This window comes from Onychostoma macrolepis, chromosome 23 (genome assembly GCF_012432095.1).
Source record: "Onychostoma macrolepis isolate SWU-2019 chromosome 23, ASM1243209v1, whole genome shotgun sequence".
In the NCBI taxonomy this organism is placed as follows: Eukaryota; Metazoa; Chordata; class Actinopteri; order Cypriniformes; family Cyprinidae; genus Onychostoma; species Onychostoma macrolepis.
This window is the reverse complement of record NC_081177.1, coordinates 19,444,186-19,459,339: the sequence shown is the minus strand read 5'-3', so window position 1 is coordinate 19,459,339 and position 15,154 is coordinate 19,444,186. Positions and strand designations below refer to the sequence as shown.

The window sequence follows — 15,154 nt, the reverse complement described above, 5'->3', positions numbered from 1 at the left end:
AGCATCCTAGGTGTATGTGACTTTCTTCTTTCAGACGAATCCAATCTATGTTATGTTAAAAATTGTCCTGGCCCCTCCAAGCCTTTCAATGGGGATAAACGGGTGTTTGCTGGATCCAGTTTGGAAGACGTGAAATAAAGTGCGCGCATCCGTAATAAAACGCGCCTCACATGGCTCCGGGGGTGAATAAAGGCCCCCTGTAGCGAATCCATGCGTTTTTGAAAGATAAATATCCATATTTCAAATGTAAAAAACACTTTTTTTCTCACTTCTGCTGACTGTGGTACGTGGAAGACGATCAGTCGAATGACGTAGGACGCTACAAACTTGTAGCCAATCAGCAGTAAGGGGTGTGTCTCCTCATGATGCTCATGCGTTCACATGGCGGACATTAGCCGAGCCAAGCAACAACAGAAAGATAGAGATGGTGGATAAAAACAAAAGAGGAAAACGTCTGCGAAACAAAAGAAGGCTTACACCGGATGCCGCACCGCAACAGCTAAAGTCTGTCTACACTGGATTTACCACCCCACCAAAGCGACCGTTGAAAATAATTTGAAATTTGTGTCAATATGTCATAAATAGAATGCGGCAGCAGTTTACTGTCGGGGATTTGTCGTGTCGCGGCGCACCGCACAGCATCCAGTGTAGACAGCATCACTGATTATAATGAGTTCTACAGTATTTTGTCGCGCTGTCCCGCTCACGTCCAGTGTAGACACAGTGTTATGATAAGGCAAGAAGTAGGACCCGTGTAATTATCGGATCAGCTTTCCAGCGCTGGAGAGAACTCAAGGAGCGGGAAGGCCTGCGATTGGACGCCGAGGTTGCTTTGTTCTTTCTCGATAGGTGAGTAACATTGGTTTTGCTTTGTTTCACAGAACTAATCGTTGCCGTACGTATGTGTGGGGCGGAGCTATCAAAATAGGGGTGAGACCCTTTTGGGGTAGGGGCGTGTTTGTTTTGGTGATTTCAAATGTCAACATTGGCTACTAGAAATCACTTACCCCACCTTTAATCTTGATAATAAATGAATCTGTCAATCATTTCTTCATTAATCAATAAAATCAACATTACACATCTGCCCAACGCTCTCCAGTAAACAAAGTTCAGTGCATTTATATAATGTATATGTACTGTAAGTTAATACAATATATACTTCATTGTGGTCTAAAATTTATAGGTTACAAAATAAAAGTGAAGTAATTTTTTTCATTTAAAACCTAATGATCCAAAATAACAATCTTAATGATATGTAAAGTACATGCACACAGTGTGATGTAATTGATGCTTAACTATTTATTCAATTGATTTTGGACGCACTGCTAGATAGAAATAGAAATGCTTGCATTATAAGAATATCACCATATAAGAATAATAACCAATGTGACCATATAAAGTTGTTTTTTTTCCTTCCCTTCTTTCTTTCAGATTGTGAAATTGTTGATGGTGTCTGTTGCTCCCCCCTGCCTGATGTTTGTTTGAATGGATGTTGTTTTGTTGATTTAAAGAAAATAAAAAGTTGATCACAAAAAAAGAATAATAACCAATGTGCCTTTTTTATAGAAACTACTTTTATAGAGAACTTCTGTTCTCCATGAACAGCCCAATTACCTAATTGATTATTAAATATTTTGTCTATTAATTTGATTAGAAATTCTGATCCAGTTTTAAAGCCATATTCACTTGATATTTCAAAAAAAATAAAAAATAAATACTACTAATAATTTTTTTTTTCTGAATACTTATGAATGCCTCAAACAAACTGAGTTATCCTCAAAACTTTTGACTTATAACATGCACTGTAAATGGAAAGGGTGCCGGGATTACTTTATCTTCACATTCAGGTCATAAAAATGGCAAGACTATAACCATACTTTCAGGATTTCAGAAAGAAATAATGGTATCGTGACAACCCTACACCACAGACTTCCATTTCTGTCAGCGCATTTTTCTTTTCAAACTAAGGCGAGTTAAAATTACTCTCTGTGGTTACTGACAGCATATGAAAAATTGTGTCAGTAGCTTAACCCGTATTTAACCCAAACATTCCTTTAAGTTAAAAAGAAATAATGATGTTCAGAACACTGACATGCTGCAACAGAGTAAAAGGAGGTCAGAACCTTTTAAGACGTCTCATAATACAGATTTGTTAGTACAGACTAGGTTCAGTTGAGCTCAGATTGACATGGCACGTGTTCCTGGGCATGAATGGCCAGTGTGCTTCTCTCTCCTCCCCGGCCAAGCAGCTGGTCTCTGGGATCCAGAGCACTTCCTCGGCCAGGTGCAGCGTTCAAAGAGTCTGCGCTCGCTCTTTATCTCTCTCTCTTTGCACTCTATGGAGCGCAGGATCAGAAGAAAGTAATGAAGCAGTCTTGCCTCATTTACAGTCACAAAGAATATGGAGAAAAATCCGTTAGAAAGTAAAAAATTCAGAACAAAGTTGAATCGAGCTTCCATTGAAAAACCTGTCAGAGCAGCTCTTCCACCAAAAGAACCAGACACTGCCATTTTTCCCCCTCTCTCCCTTCTCTAATCCCATACATTCCACTGCACATTTGGCCTCATTTTGAACCCAAAACACCAGAGACGAGTGAGACACCCACACCACTCCACACCTCCACACACTCTTTGTGTGCACGTAGGAGAGAAAAATGGTTTTTGATGTGAAAGTAAGGCAGATTTCATTAAAGTGATGCAGACACTGGAATAGTATGTCGGGGTGGATGTTGGATTTTTAGTGAATAGAGGTCAAAGCTATTACATAATATTAGAATGTAAATAAGACTGCACAATATACAAGAAAAATACAAAACATTCATTCGTGCCATCCAGATTTTGGCCATTCATTGTAATTGCATTAATGTGGCAAGTGAATGCAAGAATGTGTAAAGGGATGGCAAATCATGACAGAACCTAATGCTATCCCAACACTCCTTCTTTATCTTACCGTGGCAGTCATCTTGTCACTTTCCGCCATGATAGCGGAGGAGTACTTGTTGGATGGCATCACTATTTAAGTCGTCTTTTTTATTTCTTCTTCTCAATCCTGTCAAAAAAAGAAACATTAGACTTGGATAAATGGCAAAACATAGCAAATATGACTTCAAAAAAACATAAAGGGCCTTTAGGAAACTCAAATATCTTTTGAGGACAATAAATAGAAAAATAGGTCAGGTCAAGTCAAGTCAAGTCACCTTTATTTATATAGCGCTTAATACAGTGCTGATTGTGTCAAAGCACCTTTACAGTGTCAACAGGAAAATACTTTGTCAATAATGCAAGAGGACCATGATGAACAGTCATTTTTCAATTCAATGAATCCTCTAAGGTCATCAGTGATGTCATCATCCAGTTCAGCTCTCTTCCAATAGTGTATGTGCAATCAGTCAAGCATCCCCAAATAAGCAAGCCAAAGGCGACAGTGGCAAGCAGAGCTGGTAGAAGTAATCTACTTACAAATTGTAATCTGTTACTGATTCCAGATTACATGACAAAAATTGTAGTCAGTAACATAATCCGTTACATTACACATTTTAGGTAATATAATCAGATTACTTTTGGATTACTTTTAGATTACTTTTGACTTAACTCGTTTATCACATTGATTTAAATGGGATTATCTTGTACCATAATGATGTAAAAATACAAAGAGTAAGAAAATGTGTTCCATTCATTGTACTTTACAACAGAAAGTGTATTAAACATTATTACATCAATGTTTCCCAAACTAGGGTTTGTAAAGGAACTGCAGGGGGTTTATGAGTTTAATGAAAAGCTAACAATTAATTAAATCATAAATTTTTTTTAATTAAAATAAATCATTTTAAAACAAAGTCCCTTTCAAAGAAAGTCTCTTCACTCAGCAGCCATATTGCAATGCCTCCAGGCAGCTCATAAAAGACGAATCCTGAAATCTCAAAAATTCATGACCCATGAATGTTGTTTCTTATGTTCAAATACCATTTAAAAAGCTTATTTTTCAGGCTAGACCAGCCAATGCGCATGCACAGTCATAACGTGCTTATAACTGTGCATGGCAAGGCCTCCAGGTGCATTCTACAAGAAATGGCTAAAGGACATTGTGCTTAAGTCTGCAGACAAGAACGTGCAAGTACACACACAAAGGCACTTACTTCTTAACTTCTATGGATCTCATTTCAAGTCCATTATCTAAGTGACAATGCGTAAGTTTTCCTTATGGGTCCTATAAACACACATGCTCTCTCCACAGCCCAGTGGGAGAACTGAGAAGTGAATAAGAGTAAATACAATAAGAGGCCACATCAAAGGTCTGTATGAATGACAGAGATTGTCGACTGAACCTAATGTGAGGAAGGTTTTTGTATTAATGCACTTTTGAGTATGTATGTGTGTGTTTGAATTGGCCACAATGATCACAAAACCTATATTAAGTTTCACATAAAAAGAGATTAGGATCATTATCAAATTCTATTATGAATAATAAAATTACAACACAAAACATGTTTCCTCAAGTACTGTAAGTGCATAAAAGAAGGATAGTTTCAAATGGTGCGTTCAAGTACTCTTTGTTTGTGTTTACGATTTGGGAAAATATGCAAATACAAAAGTTTTTAGTCCATTTAAGAATGTGCTGCGAAATGAATTGTTATTCTATTGAAATCGTACAATAACATTTATAAGTGTAACGGATTATCAAAAGAAAAACAATGGTGAGCGGGGACTTGGTTCTGTACATTGGTTGTTAATTAGATTTGTAGATATGGGCACTGCACTCAAAAGTGGAGGCAAATTAACCGAAGACTTTAGATATACCAACACGCAATATGGTGGAATACGTTCTGTTTTCTAAATAAAAGAGCCATGAGGCCAAAATATATAAAAACAATATTGATTCGCTAAGATCAAATGTGGGAGGGTCTTGGGCGCAGAATGACAATCCCCTGATGACAATCTGAGACAAGCCAATTAGAGCACAGCCTCAAGTCACATTAATTTCAAAAGTTTAGACCTAATAGACACCCATTAGTCCGGCGCACCACACACACACACACACACACACAAATACAGTTTTTATTTTTTTTATTTTTAATAGGTGCTAACATGCTAACATGCAATTTCGTGATTAATTTGCAATATATATTTAACTTATTTTTAAACATGTTGAAGTTGGCTTCTTCCCTGGCTAACTTGATGGCCAGCCACCACTGCTTCTGAAAGCTAAAATGTCAAATGAACAAATGGACCTAATGAACAAATGCTCGTGGTTGCCATTGTAAGCCCTCAACACTGCAAGTACACATGAAGAGTGCCATTTGGGTCAGAGCCAAAGAAACAGTGAGTGTTCTGAGACGTCCGATTAGGACTGCACATGCGCATTTGCTGGTTCAGCCTGAAATATAAGATTTTTCTATGCTATTTGAGCATAAAAAAACAACATTTAAGGGACCATTCAGGTCAGATTTTGTTGTTGATCTCAGGATTTCCCTATTCAAGTAAATACGACTTGGTCTTGGGTGCCTGAAATAGCTGCCTGGAGGTGTTGGAAATATGGCCACCAAGTGAACAGACTTTCCTTGAAAGGGACTTTGAGTAAACCTTAGCTTGCAGGGGCGGGTTTAGGCAGAACACGTGACTGGATAAGTCCTGCATGGTTGTGGCTAGAAGGGATACAGCTGCCGCTACTGGGCATGGGCACATCAATGTAGTGTAATTTTTGTCACACTGTACAACAATAATTACTTTTTTTGCATTATTGTAAGGGGTAGGTTTAGGGTTGGGTTGGTGTAGGTGTAGACGTTAATAAAACACAATCTAATACGTAGAAAATTTAATTTCAATGTTAGTTTCCGGTCGGAGCTGTATCCCTTCTAGCCACAACCCTCCTGCACAGAAGCCTGTTGTCCAGTTATGACTTTTTAGTTAAAAATTAAAGGTCAAAATACATGTTGAAAACATACATGGCATAACATGCACTAAGAAAAATCATAGTGTGAATTTTCATTTCATGCTGAAGTTAAAAGACAAGTTTTAAACAAGTTTTAAACGAATGGAACATCACTACTGTAGTTTCTTAATCTGCGTGAACCGTGAATACAGATGTGACCTGACAGAAAAATAAGACGAGTTATTAAATGAACGACTTAGGTTTTGGTTAAACTCTCAGATAGCCTAGTAACCTAATAAAAGCCGAGAGAAGGTCGCGGTATTCGAGCTGGCCGTTTCGTTCCAACTTCAATGTGCAGTCTCATTGTTAGTAGAGATTTGATTGAAGTCTGAGTCATTTCTATGCAGCAGCGCAAAGCCAAAGTGACGGCGCGGCATTCCTTCGAGAGGCCCCGCGGGCACGCCGTACACTGACGCCAATTAGCACGTTACCCTTGCTCAGATGCACGCTCAACTCAACTCACATTCACCCCGCCGCGGAATTCTCCTGCACTCAGCGCTCCCTCATTTATCACACGCGCTCACATTTCTATTGTTTTAAAGGGACAGCTCAATCGAAAATGAAAGTCTTGCGTCATCATATACTCGACCTCATGTTGGAGCAAACCTGTGTGATTTCCTTTCTTCATTGGAACACAAAATGAGCGGTTAGGCAGAATGACAGCCTCATTCGTCGTTATTCACTTTCCCTAAAAGATGCAGGGAAAGTGAACGATGACCGACGTTGTCAGTCCCTCACATTCTGAATAACGTCTCAAGAAGGAGTATGTTCAAGTAAAAATGACAGAACTTTCATTTTCGGTGAACTATAAATGCACGGCAATACGCTTAAGTCAAAAGGACATAAATATAAATGAGATGTTTCCATAATTAATTATGTTGCAAAAGTGAGACGTTGTCAGAACAGTAAAAACTTTAATCCGCGTGACGCGCGTTATAACACTTCGATGACGTCAACGAAACAAACCGGTTTTAATACAACAAAAATGATTTGAGAACATTTACTTCATATTCGGAAAGTTCGCTTCTTTCTGGAAATAAAAAAAAAAAAAAAAAAGCCACAAAATTAAAATTATTGGTTTCAGTTACTTTTACCGACTATTATTATTTCAATATTTGAGGAAAGCCCTCTTTTTGTACGCTGCATCTTCACCAAACATCTGGATTTTCATGAGAACAAGTAAATCTCAGAATAATCGATTTTGAATAGAAATTCGTTCGAAAATGTGCACAAAATTCTAAAGAACTCAGACCGGTATTGCAGGAAAATGAAGAATAAATCTCACAAACTTCCCCGCACGCTTACATAATGACCTATCAGACAAGCTTTCCGCGCGCCTCAGCCATGCGCGCTCGACAACCACACACACACTATGCTTTCACAACACGAAACTAAACACATTCTAGTTACATATAGAATCTACAGGTTAAAGTAACTAAAATAAAAGAAAGTTTGAGCAAGTAGTCTATATCATCAGACATGTGCGGTCATGCTGCACTTGAACTCTCCCCGAGAACGCGCACTAGTGCTCCATGCAGAAGAGGTATGAAACTTACCTGTCTCTGGAGAAGTAGCGTTATTACAAATACGCAGAGACTGAAGGTGCCGTTAGAGTAGTCCACTGCCAAAGTGCGGAGGTATGTCACACTAATCTTTGCGGGTACACACGCCTTTAAACCCTTAGGGAGAATATGTAAATGGAGTCTCGTTCACTAAGGACCGCTCGGTCTTTCGCCTCTACACTCAGGCGTGACTTTTCCCGGGTCTCGAATCGCACTCCCACTGAATAAAAGCTACTTTTACTTCCTACTGTTTAACCCTTTCTGGGACTGATATGGTGTATGCCATGCACGTGTTCTGTGAGATTCTGTTTTGTGCCATTAAATATGCTTGTTTTGCATTAGGATTAGGATTAGTCAAATTAATGTTGTTATCTTTTATAATAAGTTGTTCACATGGTAGATACAAACTGGACAATTATAAGCAACATTTTGAAGAAAAACATTTTTAAAAATGTGTTATTTGACTCCTGATGTTTTGGGAAATAACGGTAAATAAATTTTCTGAGGTATTTTTATGTTTCTGCCTATTTAAGGGTTAATGTCATGGAAGTTCATCGGCACAGATTTGATGCAGCCTGAATAAAACGAAATGCATCATCTACTTTTTGCAAAGAAAATAATATGTACGTATCTTGTCTTCTATGATAGTTTAATTAATGCATACGAACATCCAGATTATCATTGCACTACAAAATTTAATGATCACATGTGCTCGGGACTCTGAAGTATGAGAATGTCGAAAGTGCTGATCGTGGAATCGGTGATCCGCGGAAGTGTGGAAGCAGATGTGACAGTTCAGGGTATCGACAGCGGAGCTGCAGAGAAACAATGTTGCAGTTACATTTCACGAATGATACATTACCCGACAATGTCAGCACTGACTTTCAGAATCTGAATAAATTCAGTGAACAGGTAGGAATCCAGTATGCTGCGAGCGGAAAGTGGGAATTATGATACTATTGAATGAGTTTAGTGTATTTGTGATCAACAGATTTTCTGTATAATTTAATTAGATGTAAATAAACGGGTCTGTCGATCATCTCGCCTTCAGAAAAAAAGTCGATTGATGTGTCGCTTAACGTTTAGTCACGTGAGATTAGCATAACACTTAGCATTAGCACGACTAACCTGGGCTTCTTTAGTGCTGTAGAGGCCAAACGCGACCGCGATAAACTTATGTTTACTGCATTTAGACACGTCATAAAATCATATCATGCAGTTTTATCCTTTATCTGAAAGTGTTCTTATTTCAGCCTTCCATCTCCAGCAGGAAATTGATAAAAGCCACTCTGATTGGTTTGCAGTGAATGTTTGAGGAAACAGATTTACTTTTTTATAAATATAATGGACTTAATCAAGGAACACATATACACACACACACACACACACACACACACATATACGTGTGTGTGTGTGTGTTTCCTACAGGATTTAGTGAGACTGGTGGGTGGGCCTGGGTCCCTCTAGGGCAGGGATGGGCATTGGGCAACCCCAGTCCTGGAGGGCCACTGTCCTGCAGAGTTTAACTCCATCCCTAATTAAACATGCCTGTAAGTTTCAAGCAATTCTTTAGACTTTGGTTAGGTTTTTCAGGTATGTTTGATTGAGGATTGAGCTTAACTCTGCAGGACAGTGGCCTCCAGGAGTAGTTTTTATTTCAATTTGATTGTATAATTTCAACATCTGAAGCAAAACCTGTTTCACAACGATTTTTCACAAAGATTTTTTTATGTTATAATGAGAATTTTAAATACATTTTCGGTATATTATGAAACTGTGGCAGGACAGATTAGACTGTGGCGTGTGTGTGTGTGTGTGTGTGTGTGTGTGACTGACCACTGGTAGTACACTACCAGTAAAGTGTGAACAAACTTGACAAACTTCATGTTTCTCCTGATTTTTAAATCCTTTTTATCTAAAGATGTAATGCTTAAATGCTTGGCATTTTCTGCTGATAAATGTCCATTTTATTTAATTAATTTATTTTACTGTATATGTTGATTTTTTTTTTAAGCTAATATTTTAATGTTTTTAATGGATGAAAAACTCAGGAAGTGCAACCAACAAGACACTTGAGTCTTTGGGAACTCTGTTTTAAACTTTGTTTAAAAACATCCCAAGGTATACCTCATAAAGTTGGTCGGTGGAAATTTGTAGAACTTAAAATATATAATGTAGATTTGATTTATTTAATGTTCATATGACTACATAATTTTTCCATGCTTCCATTACTTTTTTTTCTTAATTTTGTGGACTGGTATTATAAAATATGGAAATAGTGATGTGTGCAATTATCTGCATGTTTCTCCACTACTTAAAAGGGGTCTGTATTAATATACATTAATATGCATATAATATATTTTCTGCTTTTCACCTAGATAGTACACATATGCAACCTTCATTCAGTGCCAATTACTCAACTTTATTTTTTCCGCATTGCAGCAATTTGTGAGTCTGATAGAGATCTTATACCAGTTCCTTCTAGAACCCAAAGAGGTGAGTCAACGCTCTGAGATCACATCTCTGTAAATCCATTTCTGTGTGTTAATCATTGCCAGGAAATGCATGAAAGGATAAAATATGTACCTAAAATGCAATACCATTCGTTTTGTATAAAAGTGTCTGCAAATGCATGAACCAAAAAAAAAAATTGAAGGAATGGTTCACCCAAAAGTGAAAATTTGCTGAAAATGTATTCACACTTAGGCCATACAAGATGTAGGTGAGTTTGTCTCTTCATCAGAATGGATTTAGAGAAATTTAGCATTACATCACTTGCTCACCAATGGATCCTCTGCAGTGAAATCCATCCTGTAGACATTTTTAACTTCAAACCATTGCTTCCGGCTAAATACAAATCCTGTATCTATAATATTGCTTACTCCAGGGAAAAAGTTGTCTTGTCTGAATTAGGTACAGACAAGCCGGTAAAGAAAGACTGATTATGTGAATGTTTATTGTGATAACTTGTAAAATTGTGAAAATATGTAGTTAACAGGATTCACACACAAATAAATGTTACATATTCTGCTTCTTCCTTATCAGTCAGAGCGGTTCTTGCGTCAGCTGACGGAGTTTGCTGGAGAGAATGGGATGAGTGCGGGACCACTGAGGGCTCTGATGAAGAGTGTCCTCCTCCTACCTCATGGTAAATCCTTCAGGACCCTCATCTTGAACAAATCGAGCACCTTTATCTGAAATTTCACCAATGAATAATGCAGTCCCTTCCCCTGGTGATAACATCAAATGTAGTCGTTTAGCCTGACCCCAGCACTGATCAAAACATGCTGTGATCCTAATCTCACTGAGTGATTGTTGAGTTTATTTTACACCAAATTGCTGCATTATGCGTCTAGAGGATCCTAACATATGCAAATAGCCCTTGTGGCAAATTGCCCCTGGGAATCTGGACCTACTGTCACATGTAGACTGGTCGACCCTACCAATCAGTATGCATTGGTATGCTGCTACATTTGCATGCATTGACTATCCTGCTGCCTGTGCTTTTAGACATTAGAATGAAGAGGAACGTATCAAATTACCAATCATTCTGATGGGGAAAAAAGTGGTGGTGTAGAATAATATGTTTCAGAGAAATCAGACAGAGATGTAAAAGACGAATAGACTGTATTTCAAAACCTAGTGAGCTGCCTACGTATAGGTAGCACAAGTGTACTCTCTGTAAAGACTGTTTCAAAAGGTATAAAAAAAGTATTAAAATCTGCATCTTTTTTACGTTTTGCATCAGTACATCATATGGTTAGTCATTTGAACAATCCATATAAATGTATTGTTGCACCCCTATTTAATTGGTACATTATCAGTGTCCCATATCAGTTAGAATGCTGCCTATTTAGTTCACTAGGCTTTGGAACAGAAATATAAAGTGCATATGGAAGCAATTTAAATGGCGTCTTTCCTTCTCAGGTGCTTTAAAAAGAAACCTAACAGCTGAACAGGTGAAGGCAGACTTGCTCTCATTAGGTACCATCTTTCCCATCATCTGTACCTGTTTGACTATATTTGTCACGAGTCAATATTTAACAGTGTGATCTACTGCTTAATTACAGGATTAAATGAAGACAAGGCCAGTAATTTCTCTGACCAGGTTTGTCTTAACATAGTTATTTTGGTGTTTTAGTTGTTTCCATGCGTTTGTGGATGGGTATGACTGTGAGATTCAATGTGTCTACATCTTCCATTTATTTCAGTGGAGAATCCACTACCCTGTTTTGTCCAGACTGGCCGTGGGACAGACACTAATGGTCAACCAGCTTGTTGACATGGAGTGGAAATTTGGTGGTAAGCAATGGATAAACATTAGCATGTAAATCTGTATTATCTACAGTGCAAATAAGAATATGTGACCCTGGACCACAAAACCAGTCATAAGGGTCCATTTTTCGAAATTAAGATTTATACACCATCTGAAAGCTGAATAAATAAGCTTTCCGTTGATGTATGGTATTTGGCTGAGATACAACTATTTGAAAATCTGGAATCTGAGGGTGCAAAAATATCTAAATATTGAGAAAATCGTCTTTAAAGTTGTCCAAATGAAGTTCTTAGCAATGCATATTACGTAAGTAAGTACTTTATTGTCATTGCGCATGTACAATGAAACTCTGGTGGAGCAACCCCCCAGGTGCCCACACGACACACACAAACAAGTGATGCACCATGCACACACCACACACCAAAGACACCACTGTTATACGTAATACACAATATAATACAATGAACAATATACACAATATGCTATTCAACACAGTACTCAAGGGACACATAGCACGACAACAAATGTGCATTAATGTAAACATTATGTGTATGTGCATAAATGTAGTTATTATGTGCAATTAAGCAGAAAGTGACAAGTGCTGAGGTAGTATAGTAGAGGTAGTATATATTACTAATCAAAAATTGAGTTTTGATATATTTACGGCAGGAAATTTACAAAATATCTTCATGGAACACGATCTTTACTTAATGTCCTAATGATTTTTGGCATAAAAGAAAAATCAATAATTTTGACCCATACAATGTATTTTTGGCTATTGCTACAAATATACCCCAGCAAATTAAGACTGGTTTTGTGGTCCATGGTCACATATAAGTAATGTGATTAAATAATATGCGAGTAATTAAAATGCATATTTCTTTACAGTTACTGTTGGTACTAGTGAGCTGCAAAAGACTGGAAACATTTTTCTACAGGTAAACTTCTTCAGTTTTTTAAACGTCTGACCAAACATTTGTCACGAGATTGATTTTAAGATACATTTACCCTCTACATGATTCTGAATCAGATTTAAAGGGTTAGTTCACCCAAAAATTCTGTCATCAAGGACATCGGTAAAATAGTCCATGTGACTTCAGTGGTTCAACCGTAAATTTACGAAGCAGTGAGAATACTTTTTGTGCGCATATATCTAATATCTAACAATTCTTCTACGGTTGAACCCCTGATGACAGAATTTTCATTTTTGCATGAACTATCCCTTTAAAGTTGTATTAGACTACAGCATGTTTGTCGGAAAAAGTCAGTTCCAGTTCAGATTTGACATAAAATTGTACAGTGTGTGATAAGCTAAACCTTTTTTTTTTTTTTTTGCTTCAGACTATGATTCCACCCAGTCAGAGGATATGAAACATGTTTGATATTTTGAGCTAATTTTAGCTCAATTAGCTAAAATTAGTTTTATTTATATTAAAAATGAGAGATGAGGCAGGAAATGATAGAGAGAAAGATTGTTGCCGACTTAATGAGAACCTTAGCACATGCACTAACCGCACCAGAGACTGCATGATCACAAGCGAACTTGGTTGGATCTGAATCAGTGCACTCCAGCAAAACACTCAAGTCTAAGGAATTGATGGTGTGCTATTAGTCGTCTTAGAAGAAAATGCATTTTCTTAATGGCAGGTAACTGTCAAAGTAAATAATTATGTCATCATCTTCCTCTTTTGTATTTTAAAAGTACCTACCATCTCCTTTTATCCCAGCTAAAATATAAATATTGTCAGTTTCTAATTACGATTCCAATTCACTGCACTCTGATGTGAAGAAAATACCTTTTCAGGGCTCCCCTGGCATATTATATTAGTTATATTATACCCATGGTAGGGTATATTTGGCTAATGTTTGGTATTATGTTGTTTTTCATTTGAAGTCTAATGTTTCCTTTAGTGGTCAAACTCTCGATCTGTAACATCTGTCTGCTTTAGGAAGTTTTAGAGTTATTAGACAAATATACTGGCTCATTCACTTTTTCTTTCTTCTCACAGCTGAAGCTGGTGATCAGAAAAGGAAACACGACAGAAAATGTGTACATGGGTAAGTTTTCTCCAAAGCCATTGTCTTGTTGTAACAAGTTGTAACATACAGTATATGATTCAGCAGCTTTGATGTAATTTTGTTTGTATCTGTCCACATTAGAGCTGACTTTACCGCAGTTCTACAACTTCCTCCATGAGATGGAGCGCGCCAAAGCCAGTATGGATTGTTTCAGTTAACCGAGGTCTTTGTAATCAGAGTTTGCCTATTTGCCTGTTGATCAGTAAAAAACTGTAATGATGTTTCCATACTCACCAAATGATTTAAATAGAAACTTTAATAATTATAATTCACTAATCTTGAGAAGTTGTGTGATTGTTTGCACCCTTGTACATATGTTTTTGTTTGGTACAAAGATGACGTTTCACATTCATGCTCTTTGTTGATGATCTTCTGTTTATTAAAACTTTGATACATGTCTTTGTACCAGCATATGTGCTTTTTGTAATTTGTTCACTAATAAATTAATATATTTTAAATAAAAATCCACTACTTAAGACAATTTTTTTTTCAAATCAAACCATCTGCTTACTGTATTAATAATATAATTAATTACTAATAAAAAAAGATTGGAAATTTTGACTACTACTGGCAGTAAGTCTACAGAAATGTATTAATTTTGCTGTCAGCAGACATTTGAAAAGTGTTTGCCTTTATCAAAGGCTGTCATGCTTTACAAAGAGTCAGATGGATGTAATAAATGGACACTTTAAATATGAGTTCCCTATTAGATGGTATTTGTGTCAACTTAATATCAAAGAACACACCCAGAGGCTGTGTAGATAAATCATCCAATTGATTTGTCCTTACACATGTCATTGTTTCCCTCTCTTTGAGCAGTAATACGTCCGTTCTTTTCTTTCTGAGAAATCTGGTTAATTTAGTCCTGTTTTCATAATCTTAATTTTCTCAATTATTGACTGCCACTCTTCTGTCTGCATGTCAGAACGTGCAGGTCGTGAGTCATTAGCACCAGGTTCTCCTCAACTTGCTGTGTGGTTCGTTAGATGGGTGACACTCGTTCGGCCGCACCTCGAACGATTAGCACACTCTCATAACAATTCATAACTGTTTTCTGTTTTGGCAATTGGGTGGTGAACTCCTCTCATTTTGTACGATCTGCTTACATCCCACTAAGAGTTAAGTCTAGAGGTGGACCTTCATTCTTAGTTTTTTCCCGAAAAATTTGACATCAGTGGTTCAACCAATGTGTGTAATTTTATTTTATTTACAACGCAACCAACTCTCATGAATGTGCAGACTGACATGGAAGAGAAGAGATTGTTGAACGAAGTCGTTTTTTTTTTTTTTTTTTTGCGCACAAAACAT

At 37.2% G+C, this 15,154-nt stretch overlaps 2 protein-coding genes across 4 annotated transcripts in view; one reads left to right on the top strand and one right to left on the bottom strand.

The window, feature by feature from the left end:
• dnmt3bb.1 (DNA (cytosine-5-)-methyltransferase 3 beta, duplicate b.1) overlaps positions 1 to 7,722 on the bottom strand; it is a 45,844-nt gene extending 38,122 nt beyond the window's left edge. For 2 of the 3 annotated variants that reach the window (XM_058762330.1, XM_058762332.1), the window contains exons 1-2: positions 7,486 to 7,722; positions 2,951 to 3,049 (exon numbers count right to left, since the gene is read on the bottom strand). In XM_058762330.1, the coding sequence (XP_058618313.1) occupies positions 2,951 to 3,010 (60 nt within the window). In that variant the 5' untranslated portion in view covers positions 3,011 to 3,049; positions 7,486 to 7,722. Of the gene's footprint in view, positions 1 to 2,950; positions 3,050 to 6,535; positions 6,558 to 7,485 lie in introns of those variants that run through there. The other variant, XM_058762331.1, reaches the window with a different exon arrangement.
• Positions 7,723 to 8,218: 496 nt separating this feature from the next.
• commd7 (COMM domain containing 7) lies at positions 8,219 to 14,525 on the top strand. Its single transcript, XM_058763550.1, has 9 exons — positions 8,219 to 8,403; positions 9,934 to 9,987; positions 10,537 to 10,639; positions 11,419 to 11,475; positions 11,562 to 11,599; positions 11,703 to 11,793; positions 12,656 to 12,705; positions 13,777 to 13,825; positions 13,928 to 14,525. Exons 1-9 carry the CDS (start codon positions 8,320 to 8,322, stop codon positions 14,002 to 14,004), a joined length of 603 nt encoding a protein of 200 aa, XP_058619533.1. The 5' UTR covers positions 8,219 to 8,319; the 3' UTR covers positions 14,005 to 14,525.
• Positions 14,526 to 15,154: the final 629 nt, after the last annotated feature.

Coding starts and splice junctions, on each gene's coding strand:
- commd7 (XM_058763550.1), top strand. CDS start 8,320: ATGTTGCAGTTACATTTCACGAATGATACATTACCCGACAATGTCAGC. Junction 9,988..10,536: donor TCCTTCTAGAACCCAAAGAG/GTGAGTCAACGC, acceptor CTTCCTTATCAG/TCAGAGCGGTTCTTGCGTCA. Junction 11,794..12,655: donor CATGGAGTGGAAATTTGGTG/GTAAGCAATGGA, acceptor ATTTCTTTACAG/TTACTGTTGGTACTAGTGAG.